Raw genomic sequence first — 20,721 nt, forward strand, 5'->3', positions numbered from 1 at the left:
CGCAATTTCTCAAATCCAGCATGTATTTTTTTTAAAAGACAATCAGGAAACTAAATATATCCAATATACGTTTATTAGATGTTCATCCACGCCGTTGGGCTTATTTACTACTTTTATAAAGTCGTAGCTGCGGAGAGCGACCCGACGTCCTCCCGAATGGCGAGGGAATCATGAAAAGCATCGGAGAGCCGCCAGAGTTTGTGGTCTCCTTTTTATTTTATTGCGCTGTAAAACTCCTCACAGCTTTCAGACAATTAAACTATCGCTGAAGCGCAGAGCGGAAGCGCCTTTCCAATCCAGGAAATACATCACAAATACCATTTCTTTTCTTCTTGTTTAAGATAAATGAACGCAAGGCTGGATCCGGATCCTCGGATACGGTATGTATGTTACATATTGAGCATGTCGTTGAATAAAAAAAAGAAAAAATTAGCATTTAGCTACAAAGTTAGCACAAATGCTAAACCTTTTGCGCAGCATCTCTTCGCTTCTGCAAAGGGGTGGAACTTCTCGCCTCCGTTTTCCATTTCGAGCCCTCCGCGGCGCCGCTCTTGACGCCTAAAAAAAATCGCCTTCTCTTCTTGTAAAGCGGGCAGTCTTTCCCTGACGGCGGCTGTCGGCGGAGGTTAAACCGTCTGACGGCGGCGGCGGCGGCGGCGGCGTGCCGCGGACGGAGCCCTGCACGGGTTCCCGCCATTCCTCCACGCGTTGTTAATCAAATACGAAAGGCTCCCGGCGGCGAGGAGCCTCGGCGCCGTGGGCAGCATCAGCGCCGGCAGATAATGTAAATTATATTTATCACGCCGCACTTCATCTTCAAAGACCTCGGGAGTTTCATTCCCTCCGGAGTCGAGTGGAAAATCCCTGACCTGCACGTGTCACAGATAAATGATGAAGGAAAAAACCCTCTAATGAGCGAGTGAATTAATGTTTCCAACCCCCGCCAACAAAAAAAAGCTTCTTGTCGTTGCAACCGGACTTGAGTTTCCCAATTTAACCGCCTGAGTTTTCCTGCGGGTCTAGGCTACCTCGACCTTCTGCACCCTCCAAACAACCAGGAAAGACCCATCACCAGAACCAGACCCCGCTAACTTCTACACGAGCCTCAGTTCATGTGATCGTTCCTTTGTTTAGCTTTACCTTTCGCACTCCAGTCCTTTTAATCCCCACAAAAGTTGCTCTTTTGGGCTCCAAGGAAGAGCACGCCGTTAGCATAACAACCCCCTTAGACCAAGTTTCTGCCCGTCAACTCTTACGTTTACAAGCCACCGTAACCTGGAGCCCCGGCAGGTATATTCAGAAACTCCCCACAGGTCATTAGAAGTGAAGAAGCCTCTGGGATGAAACGTCTTCAAGTGAAGGCATACAAGTCCAGTTGCCACCAGAAGAAGATCTGGACAAGAATTCGCCATGACCTGGATGGACCGCGAGCCGGACAAAAGCTCAGATTACCGAGTATCTCACAAGCTGAGGGCGGCGAACCCACGGAGAAACCGATGAGGCTTGGATTCGATTGGCTCGTTCACCACTCCTTATCTCACAGATGGTGCGCAATGGCGCTAAATCTACTTCGCGCGGATGTTGTAGCACCGTGCGGTAAAACGAAACGAAAGGCCAACGTCGTCACGACGTAAACAACGATGGTAGCCTATAAAAACAAGATATGTTGAGAGGTTTTATCGCTTTTTGGGGGGGGTTCTAGCAGCTGCTAACCAAACAGGACGCTAGCATGTTGCTAAGCGTATCCCTGCGGTCTCAGAACGTCATTCGCTGCGCTCACGGACCAACCAAACCGGCGATATTGTCGATTTTGCATGGAAAGCCGGTGCATCACAACCGCCTCCAGCCCTTTTACCGAATTGTTTTCCAAACGTAATCCGTCATCCTGTGGACGGCCTAATATGCTCGACTGGAGTTTGGTCACACCCGAGCCGTCCCCCGGTGGAGGACTCCAGACAAAACACCTGAAATAAAGGCAGGCGGGAACCAACATGAGCTCCTCGCGGCGCGCAAACAAGGTCTGGGTTTGCAACGGAGTTGCTAAATTAGCAAAACAGGTTCCCCTGCTCGCGACACAAACCCGCGGTTTTCGGATGCTAACAAACGTCTGCAAACAAAAGAGTCCCACGTGTCATTTGCATCCAAAAGCAAAATAAAAAAAAAAAGGGAATCCACGATAATTACCCCGAGGCTGTCTTCCTGCCAGTGCTGCCTCCAGTTGTGTCCGGTGTCGCTGAACATCAGCAGGTAGGCCGTCAGCCAATCGGAGCTGCCGTAGCGTCCCTGCGTGGCGACGGCGGCGATCCGGGTCCTCCGGCCGAGGTCCACCTCCCACCACTGGTGCTTGTCGGAGATGAGGGGGGACCAACCTCCGGCCCCTGCAGAGGAGGAAGACGGTCACTTTTGGTTTCACGCCGTCATAAGATGAATGAATGAATCAATCAATCGATCGATCAATGAACGGGTGGCTGGATGAGGGCGATGCACGACAAACTGTGTCTGTATGTGAGGCGTGAATGAGTGAATGGTTGGGTGTCTCTTCATGACGTGTGAATGAGAGGCTGAATGGTTGCAGGTCTATTTGAAGGATGAATGAGTGAATGGTTGAGTGTCTCTGAATGACGTGTGAATGAGAGGGTGAATGGTGTTTGTCTCAAGCGTTTTTGATGACGAACGAACAAACGAATGAACAAACAAACAAACAAACACTTGGCGGGATGAAGTCGATGCACGCTTTAGCGTAGCAAAATGACCTCTCTGTATGTGAGGTGTAAACGAGTGAATGGTTGGGTGTCTCTTCATGACGTGTGAATGAGAGGCTGAATGGTTGCAGGTCTATTTGAAGGATGAATGAGTGAATGGTTGAGTGTCTCTGTATGACGTGTGAATGAGTGAAGGGTTGTGGGCTTTTACTTGATGTGTGAATGAGAGGGTGAACCGTTGTTTGTCTCTCCACGTGGCCCGGTGATGTTGGGCGGCTGATCCTGAGTGCAGTATGAGCGTTTTTGATGACTAATGAACGAACGAATGAATGAACAAACGAACAAACAAACGAACAAACGAATAAACAAACGAACAAACGGGTGGCTGGATGAGGTCAATGCATGCTTTTGCGTTGCAAGATGTCCATAGGTGAGGTGTGCATGATTGAAGGGTTGTTACGCTTTAACATGATGTGCGAATGAGCAAGTCTTTTTTTGAACTGTGAATCCTGAGTGCGGTATTAGCGTTATTGATGATGAACGAATGAACAAACGAACGAGCAAACGAACGAATCCTTAGCGCGGTACAAGCTATATTGATAATGTATGCTTTAGCGTGACGAGGTGAGTGAACGAGAGGGTGAACGGTCCACGTCTGGCGGCTGATCTGAACGCAAAAGCGTTATCAATAATGTATAAACGAACGGGCGGATGCATGAGGGCGATGCAAAATATCACGATACGTCGACGAACTTTCTGTAACGCGTGGCGTCTCTGACGACTGATTGAAACGACGCATCAGTTTTGGAGGCGGCGGTGGGACGATCGCTAGCGAACGCCGCCTCCGCGTTTCCCCGCATTTTGTTTTCAGGGGTAAAAAAAAAGAAAAAAAAAACAACTTTCATCCGACTTTGTTTTTTCCACCCACACCCACCCGAAGAAAAACTAAAAAACTAATGAGCGATGAGAGGATCTTAAGAGGAGTTAATGGGCCTCGTTTTCACGCGGACATTTTTTTTTTCAGGACAATTAAACAGACCATTTTGTCACAAACAACTTTGAAAGATAAGAAAGAAAAGAAAAAGTTTACTTGCCGCAGAAGCACTCATTACAGCTCAACAGCCAACAGCTCGTCTCATGGGTTCCACTTCCTGTATCTCCAGTATGCTAACTCAGCTTGCACTCTCTCTTACGAATTTAAGTTTCGAAACAGAACTCCTTCCGGACAGAAAAGTTCAGAAAAAGCATTCGGCTCCGGCTTCATTCCAGGAATTAGCCTCCTCCGGGGGGGGATTTGCTTTTGCATTCCCGCAGAACCAGTGTACCTGGGAACCACAGTGTACCTCCAGCTCAGCACCCCAAAAAACAAACAAACGGAAAAGAACAAGAAGTAGAAGACAGGAATCGACGTGGAGTTGGAAGCCGCCGTAGCGTACATGGGTTAATAACCAGATGGTTAGCTGTTTTTAGCGTCTACCCGCGCTGTGAAGAACCCCGTTAGCGGTTAGCTAACTCCAGACTCGTTTGGGTCCAAAAGTTTGACGTTCCTCCGCGAGCCCGGTAAACCCCTCTGAGGCTCAGAAGAGCTCGGACCTCGACGCTTCTGACGGCTAATTTGGCAAGAAAAGTCCACAAGAAGTATCTGGCTAGGAGTTCCACCAATCACCGTGCACCTACGTTATTTGCGTAGGAGCTGAAATGTCCTGAAGGTCCGTGCTTCCTCTGCTGCCTCCTTCCTAAGAAGTTTCTTGGAATTGCAAAAAGTTCCCGAGGTGCTAAAGTGCTAACAGCGCTAATGTTGCTGCTAGGCTACAGCTTACGGTGCTGACGGCAAAGAAATAATTCAGTCGCGCAACTTCGGGAAACAGCGTTTCTGGAATTGTTACAAATTTCCGCGACACTTTATCGGTCAGCTTCGCGAAACACGGGTTAGATTTTTGAAAGTGATTTTAATGTTTATTTATGTTGGTTTTTGTTTTTGTTCGGGTTTGTTTTAAGCGTTTGAATCTCGCCGGGTCTCGTGAGAGACGGGATACAAAAAAAAAAAAAAAAAAAAATTCGATTCAATCTGCGAAATTCGTCCCCTCGGTTCAAAATCGTAGTTGGAAACGCAATAATAACGGACGACGTGTTTGCGCGAGTCGTCAACCGACCGCAAATAAGCTCCGCCCACTGACTCTGATTGGCCACTTCCGAACCTAGTTTTGCCGTCGGGTTACGAGAAATCGACGACAGAAAACGAAGGACGGCGACGCTGGATGTGGCGTTTTTATTCGCGCGAATGCAAAGGACCGTGATTGGCCGACATCGGGCGGCCCGTTAAAGGCCATTGGACGGATCGGTCCTTTTTTTACGGGCCCGTCTGTGCGGAGAAGTTACGAGCGCACGCCGTGTATTCCATTAACTCCTAATAGCCGGCTCATTCGGGGTTTCCACGCCGACGCGATTTCGGCAGCTCGCTTGAATCTTCTTTTTAAACGGCCTGGCTGACGTCCTTCTTATGTTTTCCCGGCGGCAGCTGTTACAACAGCTGGAGCGGACGTCCGACGGCGGCGGGGGATTATTCCGGTCGACACGCGCCAGAGGGGAATATTCCCAGGCGGACGCCAAGATGGCCGCCGGCATCCTCCGGAGAGTCCAAGCGCGGTTGCCGAGCGACGACGACATTGACCGACGTGGAATTATCACGCGTTGAACATTTTGTTACGAATACTATTTTGACAAACAAAACCACTTGTTGTTTTTTTTTTTGTAATCTTATCTGTTTTGATAAGCGGAAAGGACAAAACTTCATTTATTCCAGACGACTTTTGTTGAATTCTCATTTCGGGGACGACAAACAGAATTAAAGCCGTTCACTCACTCATTCACACGTTATTTAGAGACATACAAATATTGAGTCATTCATTCATATTATATTGAGAATTGCAACCATTCACTCACTCATTCACATGTTCTTTAGAGACATACAACCATTCACTCACTCATTCACATGTTCTTTAGAGACATACAAATATTGAGTCATTCATTCATATTATATTGAGAATTGCAACCATTCACTCCCTCATTCACATGTTATTTAGAGAATCAAAACCATTCACTCATTCATTCACATGTTATGTAGAGATTAACAAATATTAAGTCATTCATTCATATTATATTGAGAATTGCAACTATTCACTCATTTGTTCACATGTTATTTAGAGACATACAAATATTGAGTCCATTCATATTATATAGAGAATTGCAACCCGTCACTCACTCATTTGCGTTATTTAGAGAATCAAAGCAATTCACTCATTCATTCACATGTTATTTAGAGTCTTACAATCATTCACTCATTCATTTCCATGAGTTGCAGAATTACAACCATTCATTCACTCATTCACATCATCAAGATAATAAACATTCACTCGTGTTTAGAGAATTGCAACCGTCATTCATTCACATGTTGTGTAGAGAATTACAAATATTGAGTCATTCATTCATATTATAAAGAGAATTGCAACCATTCGCTCACTCATTCACGCGTCATTAAGACAATAACATTAACTCATTCACCCAAATGTTATATAGAGAATTGCAACTTTTCACTTATTCATTCACACGTTGTACAGCTTTCTACAGCGCTTTACGGCAGACGGCATTCCTCACACACACACACACACACACACACACACACACACACACACACAGACTACAGGTGCGGTCAATCCAATCAATACCGACACACTTCAGACACCCGTTATCTAGAGTCCAACCAACCCTGCTGTTTTGGTTTCGAAGACGATTCCTGCCGACGGCAGAGAAAGAAACATCTCCACGACTGCGACGGAGCATTTTTAACGGAAATTACGAAACAAAAGTTCTCTTGAAGGATCTACGGGGAGATGCATTTAGGACCAGACATTTCTCCGAATTGGCACGACTGTCCCCGAAGAGCATACAAGTCATTGCCTCCAGGTTGGGGTTATCGTTGTAAGAACATCCTGATTATAGTATTTGGAGATGAATTATTCTTTCATGCATCTTCACACTGCCCAGACTGCTTCTCCTCCCGCCAGCCACTTCATCCAGATCTTCAAGAGGGCCTCCAGAGTGTCCTGGGTGGGACATACATGGAACTCCTTACTAGGGAGGTCCAGGAGGCATCTGGACCCGATGGAGCCGCCTCCGATGGATGCTCCTCCTGGACAACTGAGCTCCCTATCTCCAAGAGAAGGCCCAGATATGCTGGGGAGGAGCTTCATTTGGGCCACTTGTACTCCTGATCTGGTTCTTTTTGGGCACCACCTCTTCAGCAGAGGCGACTTAAGGGAAGGTGGATCTTCTTCACCAAGACACTCCGATGACACTTGAGCTTCTCCACTTGGAGCAAGATCTCGTCCCCGACTCGGAGAACGCGGTGGGGAGGAGCTAACAGAACCACATCAACTGCAAAAAAAAGGAGCATACCGGATCCCCTCGACCCCCTGGAGGTGCCAAGAAATTAGGTCCATGAAGGGTGTGAAGAGAATCAGATGTTCTTGACAATGACGACTCCCGAGCTCTACCTCCACGAGTATGAAAACGACAAATCGAATTCATGCCTTTCAAGAAAAAACAAAAAAAGATGAATTCACTTCTAGCCGTGAGGTTTTTGTCAACAAAGGGCGCTTTTCACTTTGACTACTTCGAGAATATGACGAATTAAACGGGCCGACAGATGCATCAAGTGGTGTTTCTGACTCACGCACTCCAAAGCGCTGCCTCGTACTGTCGCTCGTTTCTTCTCCAAACGCCTGAACTCGCGTCCACGATGAACTCGCCGCAGCAGCTAAATGATGCATTTACGGACAGTGGAAGGTGGCCATTGAAATGAAGTGCTCGTAGGCGTCCATTAGGCTTTACTTGGCTGAATTCCATGACAGCAATCTCTTGCCGCCTGAGAGTTTATGTAATTCGCGCGCTTTAGTTCACAGTTCGCGGCAAGCCGCGGGTTTTAGCTTTTTAGCAACGGCTAGCTAACACCTGATAGCCCAATCACAGCATAGTTGAATAGATGTTGCCTCTTTAAAACAAATGGAACAGTTCCTTGGGCTGTATCCTACATCCCATAGTTTCTTCATTCAGAAAGAGGTCGCCAGAGACGCCACAATATCTCAACCTTACCGTGCTCTGATTGGGCGAGAGGCAAGGGTTCACACGCGGTTCCATCTCAAGGCCACGTTTGCAAGCATACAAGTCTTGACCCCCTCATTCACATTCACACCGCCTATGAACTCCCTGCATGTGTTTGGGCTGCGGGAGGAACCCGGAGAACCCGGAAGAACCCGGAGAACCCAATGACGACACGGGGAGAACAGAAAGGGAATCCAAACAGGGAGTGTTTCCCTCAGCAGAAGCTGGACCGCCAGTGATTTCGCCAGGGAGTGCATACCGAACAAGCGATTTCCACAGAGAGGTGATCAAAATGAACATCTCGTGGATTTCCTGAAGCAGAACAGCGGACGTGAGGTGAGAAGAAGTCGCTACGTTGGATTTCAGTGTAACCACGAGAATTGAATCAAATTTATATGCGAGGGAGGAAAGGTTAGCCCGGCGTTCCCCAAACCGCGGGCCGCTAACAGTCCGTGGGTGGTTTAGTAGGAAGGATAAATAACTTACATTATTTCTGTTTTGTTTATTATCCGAGTCTGAATAATATTTTATTTTGAATTCTCTCCATTGACGCATGTGCTATATTTACGCTAATATGAAACCCACAAGCTAGCAATCTTCCTCTTCTTCTTTTCCTTGCAGCTTTTCCTTTGTTGAGTTGCACTTTAAATTTGTTTTGTGATGGATTTTATTTTGAAGATATGTTTAAGCGTTACCATAGCAACCAGAGAGACCGTTACTCCTGTTAAGTTGTTGGGGTGGGTCAGGAGGACGCTGCTAATCAAGTTACATACACAGTGGATTCACGTTTATTATCATATTTACAAAATACCACAGTTTTTGTGTTGGTCGTATTTTATTTTTTTTATCCGCCATGCTTTCAAGGCAAGGCCGCGAAAGCTTTGTCTGACATTAAACCGGTCAGTGGCGCAAAAAAGGTTGTGGACCGCTAGGTTAGACCGTTTAGGACCAAGCACCGCGCAGAGCAGCTAAGTGGCATGGAAGCTAGCATATATAGTTAGCATCCGGCTACGGCCAGATATGTTGCCGTGGTGTGGGGTACAGAGGATACCGTAGTTTATCGAAGTTACGATCCCCTCGGAGGATCGAGGTGAAGAGGCCAGTTAGCGCAAAAAAGCTAGGTACGCTGAGATTCAGCAGAGGTAGAGCAGCGAGGTCTGACGTAGCTTCGTGGCAAAGTCTGTCGTTGTTTACGACCAGAGCGATCAGGAACGTGTCTCAGGCAGCAGAATTAGAACGTGAATGGTTGACGCTAAAGAGGAAACATGCTAGCTGGGGTGGATCCGCTATGTAGCATGAAGGATGGTGGTTCCAAGATGCTGGATTTCACCATCAAGCCTTCTTGAGGTGTTGTGGGACTACCTCGACGACACTAATGAGAACCAGCGGAGGAAGGTACCCACTTGAAAACCCCGATGATATGCTACCTGCTGCTGTTGGCTAATGTAGGTAAACGGTGTCTGTTTGGTCAGGTGTTAGCCTGCTGGTAGCTTGCTTGTTGCTTGTTATAGCTTCTCTCCAGCCAGAATTGGGCGCAAGGGAGGGTAACAGCTAATCCTGTGTATTAATGAATGAAAGTGTCATCGGTGTGTTTTGTTCTGTCATTTCTGACTATTTAAGGTATTCGAGGGGCAGAAATAAATGAGCCGAGTGTCTGAGCAACGCTTCCCTTCCCTCGATTCCTCTGCCGTCTCCTTCTTTGTTGTGCCTCCTGCTCATTAGAGCCTCGGCTAAAGGCCAGAGCTAACAAGTATCTCGGTAACGGACGTGGACGCTGACAGCACGACAGGAGAGAGCAGAGGCGCCGACCTTTTACTCGCCGCAGACGCTTTTTTGGCGATGGGGTGAAAGTGGAAAGACGAAAGGGGGGGAGGGGAAGACGGATAAGATGAATATCAACAGGAGGGCAAGAGACGGGAGGGGGAAAGAGCAGAGGTGGAGACGTATGTGAAGAAGCGGCAATCAAAACAAGGAGGTGAACGATTCGCGTTTTAGACTAAATCACGGCTAAAGGATCCAGGAGTGGACCTCTCAGATCCACGGACATACCGAGGTGAAGCTTTTCCCCTGCAAAGGGACTGGTTCGGTCTTCGGAAGCCGTGACCTCAGCGGCGTGTTGATCAAGTCGCCTCCTGGTGCAAGCAACACTGGCCATGTCACTGTGAAGCGCTGGCTTATGAGAAGAAGGTACATAGTGAAACAGAATGCTAAAGATTGATGAAAGAGGTTTGAATGTTTGAGGGCAAAACATTACCAAGTGTAGACGACACTGTGGTCCCAGCAGAGGACCTATGAAGACCTCTTGATGCAGTGGTTAGAGAACAAGAGGAAGGGGTTATCAACGTTCTCCAAGAAGACTCTTCTTCTGTCAAGGAGGAAAGAAGCTCCAGGATGTACCCTTGCAATGGAAGATCGGATTATCAAACAAGTTTCTTCTTTCACCAGAAGATCATAACCTTTCCAGACATGGTGGTCGGTCAAATGGCTTCTAAGGAGCGGTCCAGAAGCAAAGAAGTTCCTCAGAAGTGTGTTGATCGAGTCACCTCCTGGTGTGAACACCATTGGCTACAGCACCGTGATGTGTTAGCTTAAGAAAAGGAGATTCCTAGAATGTCCAGGAAGAAAGAAGTTCCAAGATGTAACCTTGGAGTAAGATGGTATCATCACAGGTGTCTTCCTTCATTCACCTCAGTGGGGGTTCCACAGAAGACTAGAAGAGGGAGTTGGACCCAGAGACGGTACCACCCAAACTGGAAGACGTTCTCAGGAACGGTACGCTAAGTACGCCGACCGGGGAGCGGGTACCTTATCGCCATGTTTGCTCCGTGTTGATGTACGGAAATGAGTTTCGGTCAGCAACACCCCGAGTCTCCTCGAAGGGTCGTGAAGTGCGGTCCTCAAGGGGAATGTCGAGGACTTCTCGGATGGTTGAGGCGAGTAGCAAGGAGGCGCTACGAAGAGACGAAGCTAATCTGCGAGGTGAGACTTTTGGGACGTGCTGAGAAAGGACGACCGAGCATCAAGAAAGCTGAGGAAAGAGAGTCGTATCAGGCCGTGATCACCGAGGTCCTGGGATGTAGCGCCAAGAGGGGATCTTCCAAGAAGTCCACTGCGGTGTTTGACCTTTGGCTCCAAAGTGATATGATGCTAATGTTTGTGAAATTAACTTGCGACTTGTGATCTCACTTTGAGGTTCACTGGGTCTCTTTCACTGTGACTACAGAAACCCCAAGTTCCCTTCCAGATGAGCGGCAGGATTATCAATTTTACTATCGTTACGTAGCGGTATCTCTTTCAGCCAGTCATGAATACACTTTCCATGGATGCAAAGGAGTAAAATCGGATTTAAAACCGGTGCTAGCGAGCATGCCGGTCACGAAAAGGCCAACGAGTTCCAGCCTTAGAGACAAGCCACCAAGGGAACGCCAGGGATTATTGTGACCCTGTTCTGATTTAGTCAAGCCTCCCGTAATAACACACTTTACTCCAAATTAATGAGTATGAAGCGTTTCCGCTGTTCAGACAGGGATTTATTTAGGTTAGCATTAAACCGTCGCAGTCTGGTTATTTTTGATGCCTCCTCCTGGCCTTGCGCTGGGATACCGGCCAAGGGCGACAGGCCTGGATCGTGACCTTTCTATAGCGGCAGGGGTTGGAAGTGAAGGAGAAAGTCGGAGGGAAGTTCCTTCCCCACCAGACTCCTTTTAGTACTTCTCAAAAATCAGCCGTGTTCTGGTAATCCTCCAAACAGGAACTGGACTTGCTGTTGTGACACCTTTTCTACCCCGGTGGTGCAAAGTGGAACCAGCAGGAACTCTTCTGGAGGTACATTAAAAGAAAAAAAAAAAACAATCCCTTAAAATGTAGGTCGGATTTTTCTTTATCATGACAGAAGTAGACGATGGAGCTAAGGCGTCTCTGATTGGCCCGAGGATGACCTGGTAACCTCCATCTACCCATTGACCTATGACTCTTTGACCAATTCTAGACACATCGTCCCTCCATCATTTCCTGGGTCTTCCCTGACGCCTCGTCCCGGTCGGACACCTCAGCAAGGAGGCGTCCAGGAGGCATGCTAACCAGATGCCCGGGCCACCTCACCCCTTCCCTGCTCCACGTTGGGGGAACAGCGACTCGACTCTGCAGGGAAGGTGAATTTCAGCCACTTGGACCTGTGACCTTGTTCTTTGGGTCACCATCCAGAGTCGGTGGCCATAGGTGAGGCCTTTTGGCTCACCTTTTTCCTCATTCGTACGCAAGACCCCCGAGATACCTGACCTTCTCCACTTGTGGCAGGACCTCCTCACCGACCCGGAGTGGGCTGAGGTGGAGTTTAAAGCAAGTTCTATCTGAATTATTCTTCGTTCGGGTCGGAGCATATCTCAGCTGTCATTGGGCGAGAAGCTGGATTCACCTTGGATCCTTCAAGGGGCCAAATGGAGAAGCATACAAGTCATATAGACTGAGAGCCATTCACTCTCTCATTGTCACATCATATACCAAGCATACAAGTCTGCACACTCAAGCTGTACTCAACTTCTAAGAAGTCTACACTTTGTCCACATATTATTGATTGTTTGGGGTTTTACTGCTTCCCATCTGGCTTCACTGTGGACAGCACAATAACCCAAATGGTGGAAAAACATGGGGTAACCGCGGGCCTACTGCCTGGAACGTTGGGGTATAAAAGCGCCGATCCAACCCGTGTGATAGCGACGGTATTGGTACGCAGATCGGGGCAAGTGGTGCTCATCTTCAGCGCGACGCCGTTCACTCGGAGCCCGAAGCTCCATGCTAATGTTTAAATACCCAAATTGGCACTCGCAGGAAATGATCTCCAGAGGGGGGTTGATAATGTGATCCAGGACAATTCTGGCGTCCTTACGGGGAGGAGGGAGGGGCCCTCCTGCCGAAATCACCGGCGCGGTCAGATTAAAAAGACGGGCCGTTTCGGATGTCAAATACGGCCATTAACATTTTCCCTATAAATGTTAAGGGCCGTCGTTAACATTTCCGCCGCACGGAGTTGCGGCGTTATCTCAAAGTTGTCTCGGCAGAAGGGAAGCCCTGCAAACAGAGAAATGCGGGAAAGAAAAGAAGGATGTGATTGACCGACGGGATTGGCCAAGAGTTTTCGATCGGGCGGACGACCGCTAACAGGGGGCGCGGTGGCTAAGCTGGTGGTCCTCAAGCTAAAGGCTAGGAGAGAGGAAGAACGTTGAGGTTGAACTTGTTATAGTGCTTTCAACAGAAAACTCAGCCCGATTTGTTCTTCTCCAGAGGCTAATAGCTTCAATTTCTGTGATGAATAGATGTTAACACTGTGACTTTCTGTATTTTCCATATGACGTCACAAAGCTTAAAGAGCTCATCCAATGCTAAAGTGCTAAAAACAAAAAAATTAGCCTATTTCACGATGCTATTTCATTCTTCTTCTTCTAGGTCCACCTGCAGTGACGTGCAAATGAAATCCCCAAAAAGGACATTTGTGCGGTTGTTTGGTCTCATGTCGCGGCGGTGGTTAGCATCTCCGCCTAGCACACACAAACCGGAAAGATCCACCAGAACTTCCACCTGAGCCTCGGTCCATGTGGACCAACAGGTTTCATCTGGGAAGTTTGGCTTCCCCTTTTCAGGGTGAACTCCAGGTAGATCCCCAAAAGTTGGACCTTCATCCCCACCGAAGGACATACCCGGTTAGCATAGCAACCCCCAAATTTCTGCCACTCAACTCTTACAAGCCATCATAACCTGGACCCGCCCACAACCCAGGCAGGTATACTAGATGTAGGTCACTAGAAGAAGATTTCGGCAAGAATTCGACCTGGAGAACAGGTTCCTCACATCGTCCAATGGATTGTTTAAGTTCGTTTTTTTTTCTTCTCATAGATACAAGAAGGACTCACATAGCCATTGACTATTTTGCTTAAAAGTAACTTTCAACCAGAGTTTAAAATGTTTCGTTGCATCCAAACATGTCATTTCGTTTACAAAAAAAGCAACACATATTTTATTCATATATAAAAGAAAAAAAACCTTACAAGCTGTGTTCATTTATCTTGATTTTTTTATTATTATTATTTAAATGATGTATGTGAAAGCAACCTCTCGTCCAATCACAGAAGGGACGGCCGAGGGATTATATAAATGCATGAATGAATGAATAAATTCTCATTATAACTACAATAATTCCCAAAATTTAAATGAGTTTGGAGCCCAAATCTATTGAAATGAAAATAATATGTGTTTGTGTGTCTCGAAAATACAGTTGTCTCTTAAGATGTGAATTTTAATGGGTTAATTTAATGGGTTGATGGGTTAATAAGTTAATTTTTTTCCGCATCTTAAATGAATTTTCCCCGTTTAAAATAAAGATTTTTTTAAAGCCAATTCAGAAGAATTTCAATTTCGAATTTCTCGCTCTTTTCTTCGGATCATGAATTTTTTTTTTTTTCCATATTTCAAGGATAAAATTTGCTGAAAATCGCGCTTCGTATCTTAAAACATTCGCCTCCGGAGCTTAAACTGCGCAGAAGTTTCGAGAAAATTAGCCCTCCGCTCATGTTTTGGCCTCCGGGTTTTTCTCCATTCGTACAGTCATTATGAAACGTTTGTGTCGCGGAAAACCTTTTTTTTTTTTTAAATCTCAAATTCAGATTCTTCCATGTGAAATGCCTCATGTTGCGTAACAGTCTGGCGCTTCTCGCAGATGTGATGTTTTTATATTCGCCGCCTGCAAACCCCACCAGAATTCATCCCGCCATTCATTAGCTACTCGGCTAATCCGGCGCCAGAGACAAACAAACGTCCACCAAGAACATGAGAATCAAATAAAAATAAGATCAAATTAGACTCTGAAAAGAATGATGTGAAAAAGTGACTCCAATATTTTTGGATCAGCTGTACATCTGTGGTGTAGCATCCACTCATTCATTCACGTGTCATATAAAGACGTGCAGCTAGAAAAGAAAAAAACACACAAATCCGCTACCTGAATTAAAAAAAAAAAGTTTTGAAAAAAATATGCTTACCAAAATATTTTTTTGATATTATATGCAATATAAATCGCCTTTTTTTGGAGCATTTTTGGTGTGCGGATTTTTTCAAAACCCTACATAGACGTGCATTCATTCACCCTCTCATTCACATGTCATATTGAGACATTCATTCAATCATTGAATGAGACATAAAAAACCCTCTCACTCATGTGTCATAAAAAGACATGCAACCATTCACTCACTCATTCATTCATGTGTCATCTAGAGATGTAAAAATCCATTCACCCTCTCATTCACATGTCATACAGAGACATTCATTCTTTCACACATTATATGGACCCACGAAACCGTTCACCCTCTCATTCATGTATCATATAGATACATAAAAACACATTCACCCTCTCATTTATGTGTTTTATAAAATCCACTCACTCATTCATGTGTCAAACAGACAAACGAATGATTCACCCTGTCATTCATGTGTCCTACAAAGACATGCAACCATTCACTCACTCATTCACACGTCATATAGAGACATTCATTTATTCATTTGTGTGACATATAGAGACATAAAAACATTCACCCTCTCATTCACATGACTTGTATAGACATACAAACATTCACCCTTTCATTCACATGTCATATAAAGACATGCAACCATTCACTCACTCATTCACATGTCATATAGAGACATTCATTCATTCATTCATTTGTGTGACATATAGATACATAAAAACACATTCACCCTCTCATTTATGTGTTTTATAAAATCCACTCACTCATTCATGTGTCAAACAGACAAACGAATGATTCACCCTGTCATTCACGCATCCTACAAAGACATGCAACCATTCACTCACTCATTCACATGTCATATGGAGACATCCATTTAGCCATTTCTGTGACATATAGATACATAAAAACACATTCACCCTCTTATTTATGCGTCGTATAAAGACATGCAACCACTCGCTCACTTATTCATGTGTCATCTGGAGACGAACAAATGATTCAACTTGTCATTCACGTGTCCCACAAAGATATGCAACCATTCACCCTCTCATTCACATGTCATATAGAGACATTCATTTATTCATTTGTGTGACATTTAGAGACAAAAAAAAAAATCAGCCTCTCATTCATGTGTCATCTGTCACATGCGTTCATGTGTCAAAACACATTCACTTTCTGTTATTTCCGTGGGGAAAAGGACCCAAGTCCATCTAAAGTTTACACGCTGTGAGAATTTTTTCTTTTTTTTTCTTTTTTGGTGGTGTTGTTCTTTAATACAGCTGTGAAAAATGGGAAAGGTCACCGCTGGAAGAGCTCAATCTCAAATACGAGCCTCTCACGCTTATAATCGACAATCAATCCGGCAGACGGATGATCGGCTTCGGTACGCAATCCGGCGAACGCCCGCCGGGAACGATGTCGGGAAAAAAATCCGAAAAATACCCATCGGGACAAGGACGTCGCCCGTCGAGGCGAGTCGAGGTGGCCAGAGGTGGCGCTTGCACATTTCACACAGAATTTGGAGTTCCGATGCTTGCTTCCTTGCGGTCGACAAATCACACGAAATTCGGCCCCGAGGCCCCTCGGGCGACTCACGGCGAGTCTTTAAGTTTAACGTCATGGCGCTAAAGCTCCGGATAATCGCTTCCAAGCGATGAAGTCGCTGAAGTATGAGTGCGAATCTTTTTCCGTCGCACACTGCGAGGCGTTGTGAGGACACACACCTGCACGAGTGGGACTCAACGCGCAAGCTAGCTTCGGGTTTTTCAAGCGGCGATATAGCGACGAGACACGGGGGGGTTGCATGATCTCGCGGGGTTCCTCGGAGTTCTCCGGGTTCCTCCGGCGGTCCGAGGACGTCCGTCCCGCCCGGACGTGTGAATGAGAGGCTGAATGGTTGATGGTCTCGAAATGAGGTGTGAATGAGAGGCTGAATGGCAACTGGATAGAATGAATGAATGAATGAAGCTAATTGTAGACCCTAAACTGTGCCATGGGAATGGTTGTCGTCATCTAAGTTGTGAATGAGTGAACGAATGGTTGAGTGTCTCTTTTTGAGGCGTGAATGAGAGGGTGAACGACAACTCCTGGATAGGATGAGAAGAAAGATGCCGTCCAGGTCTCTCACTTAAATAAGTAGGTGCACGAATGAATGAATGAATGAATGAATGAATGAATGAATGAATGAATGAATGAATGAATGAATGATTGAACGAACTGCAAGCGTGTAAATGCTTGCATGTTGTCTGATACATCGATGAGAAGCTGATTGGTTGCTGGTTGTCCGCCTCTACATGAGGATGAGTGAATGAATTTGTATTTTCGAATACCGTTTATTTTTCCTTAAAGTTTATTTTCTCTATTCTCACCCTTGCTGTCTGTTTTTTTTTTTTCACTCTATTTATTCGTGAATTTCTTTTGCTATCTTTTAATTGTCTCTTATCGATACTGTAATTGCACATCATGAACGAACGAATGTAAAAAAAAAACACCAGATACCATCCAGTCCTCTCATATCTCCTGGTCAAACTCGCCATCATCTTCCCGTCCTCCTTCCCTCCGTCCATAAACCTCCTTTCCTTCACACTCCGCTGTGCAAACGCTACTCAAGTCACCCCAGGTCTTTCCCCCCCACGCTTCTGAATCCGATGAAACATTACTGTTTGACATGGATGGACGAAAATAATCCGAGAACACTCGGCCGGCCCGGCGTGGAGAAGACGGGGCGGGTGTCGGGAAAACGAGGACGTATCGTGGACCGTAAAAATGACAGAATGTCGGCGTGACAAGACGAAGTGCAATGGTTTTTTTTTGGGTTTTTTTTTCGCCTTTGACGCAAGATGAAAAAAAAAAAAAAAAAAAAAAAATCAAGCCGAGAAAATAGAGATAGAGATTTTCCATCAGCAGATCTGAGGACATTCATTTTCATTATAATTACTCATATTATTATTATTATTATTTCCTGACTAGAGAGCGTACCTGAATATAACCTGCACCGGCTAAAAATGCTAAACTAAAAACATGTAAATAAATATTTGTAAGCCACAGATGTCCACGTTGTACCATGAGATATTTACACAGAAAAATGTAATTAAATTTAAATTATTTTTTTTTTCAACTGTTTTAAATTATTATTAGAATTATGAAAATAAAAAATAAAAAAATCAGAAATTAAATACATATCGGTAACATCCACAAATACGTACTGGAAATGCTTGATGTGTCGAGGCTAACTGTTCTTGTCGGCTCAAAAAAAAAAAAAAAAACAATAATTAGCGGCGATGGTTGTGTTGGAAGCGAGTGAAAAATAGAGCGGCTTATATTCCGGAAATGACGGTTGATGTCGCACAATCATCCCGGGAGGGAAGCTCCACAACAACGCGCATCGCTGTAATCCTGCGCGACTGCCTAACCCTGTTATGAAAGTAGCTAAAATGAAAAAGAGAATTTAAAAACGCGCCCGAAAAAACAAACTTGTCACACGGCGGTGACAAACAGTTCCTGCCGCCTTCAGACTGTCGATCCTCCGAGGCCGTCAAAGATTACCGGACGCCTTCCCGTCCGAGGGGACGGATTTTTAAAGAAAATGTATTTCCGGGAGCTACAACTCGGGTGGAACGGTGAGGCTACAGGGAGCGGAGATCAAGAAGCTGGAGGATTTCAGGTACTTAGGGTCAACAGTCCAGAGCGTAGGAGAGTGTGGAGAAGAGGTGAAGAGACGGTCCAAGAAGGTTGGAATGGGTGGAGAAAAGAGTCAGGGGTACCAAGAGATAGAAGAACATCAGCCAGAAGGAAAGGAAAGGTGTACAAGACAGTGGTGAGACCAGCGATGATGTTTGGACTAGAAACTGTTCCAATGACCAAAAGACAGCAGGCAGAACTAGAGGTTGCAGAGAAGAAGATGTTGAGGTTCTCTTTGGGAGTGACCAGGATGGAGAGGACCAGGAATGAGTCTATCAGAGGAACAGCACATGTTAGATGTTTTGGAGAGAAGGTCAGAGAAGCCAGACGGAGATGGTTGGGTCATGGACAGAGGAGGGATAGAGAATATATTGGTAGATGGATGCTGGAATTGGAGCTGCCAGGCAAGAGGTCTGGAGGAAGACCAAAGAGAAGATTTATGGACGTAGTGAGAGAGGATATGAAGGTAGTTGGTGTGAGAGAGGAGGATCCAGAGAATAGGGTTAGATGGAGAAAGTTGATTTGCTGTGGCGACACCTGATGGGAAAAGCCCAAAGGAGAAGAAGAATCTGTCACAGGGGTGCAAGACATGTATGACCAAGACAAAGTGATGATTGAGATGTTTTGGACATGAACAAAGGAGTGTTCATGTCCAAAACATGGTGAAGATCTGGGTAGAAGGTTGCTGAGGGTGGAGCTGCCAGGCAGCAGATCTAGAGGAAGACCAAAGAGAAGAATGGATGGACATAGTGAGAGAAGATATGAAGGTAGTTGGTGTGAGAGAGGAGGGTTAGAGAAAAGGGTTAGATGGAGAAAGTTGACTCGCTGTGGCGACACCTGAAGGGAAAAGCCAAAAGGAGAAGAAGAAGATTTCCGGGAGCGAAGGCCTTCACCGAGTGTATCTCCTTTCACGGCGACTCACCTTCCCTGCGGTTGACCTTGGCGAACACCGGCCCGTGGCTGGCGGACAGCTGCGAGGAGCTCCTGAACGACGACGGCGGCAGGTTGGACACCAGAGGGTTGTCGCAAACATCTGCGGAAGGATCGAGAGGAACAGAAGGGTGAGGGTTGGATTCTGCTGAAGGGAGCGGAGATGTTGAGGTGTGTTGAGCCCCATTTTGTAATAACAGTGCGTTTTGTAGTTTGTAGCATCTTGTAGCATTTGGTAGCATCTTTGTAGTTACTGCTAACAGCTAAGACAATTTATGTTTCATTATATTTCTTATTCTTCCTCCTTTCCACTATTATCTATTACTGTTATGTTTTTACTTGAAACTCTGGCACAACAATTTCCTTCGGGATTAATAAAGTTGTTCTCATCTCATCTCATCATTTTGTAATAAACGTCCAAAATGTAATAACTTTTTCATTTCATTTTGTAATAAAGCCACATTTTGTAATAAACTGCCCCAAACGCATTTTGTAATAAATTTTGCCGCATTATGTAATAAGTTATTACATATTGAGAAGATTATTACAAAATGTACTTGCAACTTTTTTTATTTTCTAGGAACTGTAATAACATGGTGCATTATGTAATAACAATTCTAAAGCATAAGTTTGTTAATTGTATTTTATTTTACTTAAAAGTATTTGTAAAAGCTAGGCCTATTATTAGCATCACTGTATTAGCCTAGTAGCAGTACTTAGCAATTACTATCAGTACACTATTCAAAGGTTGCATTAACAGAGAATATTCTATAAATTATTACATTTCCTAGAGAATAAAAAAGTTGCAAGTGCATTTTGCATTTTATGAGTGGAGGCGCTGCCTCACCTGGCATTTATTTTTTTAATCATCATTTGCTTTTTATGATACCAGGTGAGGCAGCGTCTCCACTGCCTCACCTGGCATTTATTTTTTTTATCGTCATTTCTTTTTTAGTTAATTTAGTTAATAAAGTTAATAAAAAACTAATGACGATAAAAAATACATTTGCAAATATTTGTCCACCCATCTGTGATGTAAATTTTTGTAAGGTAAGATAGTACTTTATTGATCCTTGCTAACTTTTGTTACCAGCAATGGATAAACGAGGTTGTTGAATGTTGTTGTTGTTGAATGTCCTTAAAACAAAAATACAAATAAATAAAAAATAAATACCAAGTGAGGCAGTTCCTCCACTGCCTCACCTGTCATCATAAAAAACAAGTGGTGATAAAAAATA

At 45.1% G+C, this 20,721-nt stretch overlaps 1 protein-coding gene across 1 annotated transcript in view; it reads right to left on the reverse strand.

Moving 5' to 3' along the window:
• The window catches only part of LOC147237033 (contactin-associated protein-like 4), a 125,442-nt gene that overhangs the window by 81,403 nt on the left and 23,318 nt on the right, over positions 1–20,721 (reverse strand). Inside the window, exons 2-3 of the mRNA XM_086139442.1 lie at positions 19,476–19,586; positions 2,185–2,378 (exon numbers count right to left, since the gene is read on the reverse strand). Coding sequence (XP_085995568.1) covers positions 2,185–2,378; positions 19,476–19,586 — 305 coding nt within the window. The remainder of the gene's footprint in view (positions 1–2,184; positions 2,379–19,475; positions 19,587–20,721) is intronic.

The sequence above is a fragment of the Fistularia commersonii genome, chromosome 1 (genome assembly GCF_037954325.1).
Source record: "Fistularia commersonii isolate RoL2024-O1a breed Wild chromosome 1, RoL_Fcom_v1.0, whole genome shotgun sequence".
Taxonomy (NCBI): Eukaryota; Metazoa; Chordata; class Actinopteri; order Syngnathiformes; family Fistulariidae; genus Fistularia; species Fistularia commersonii.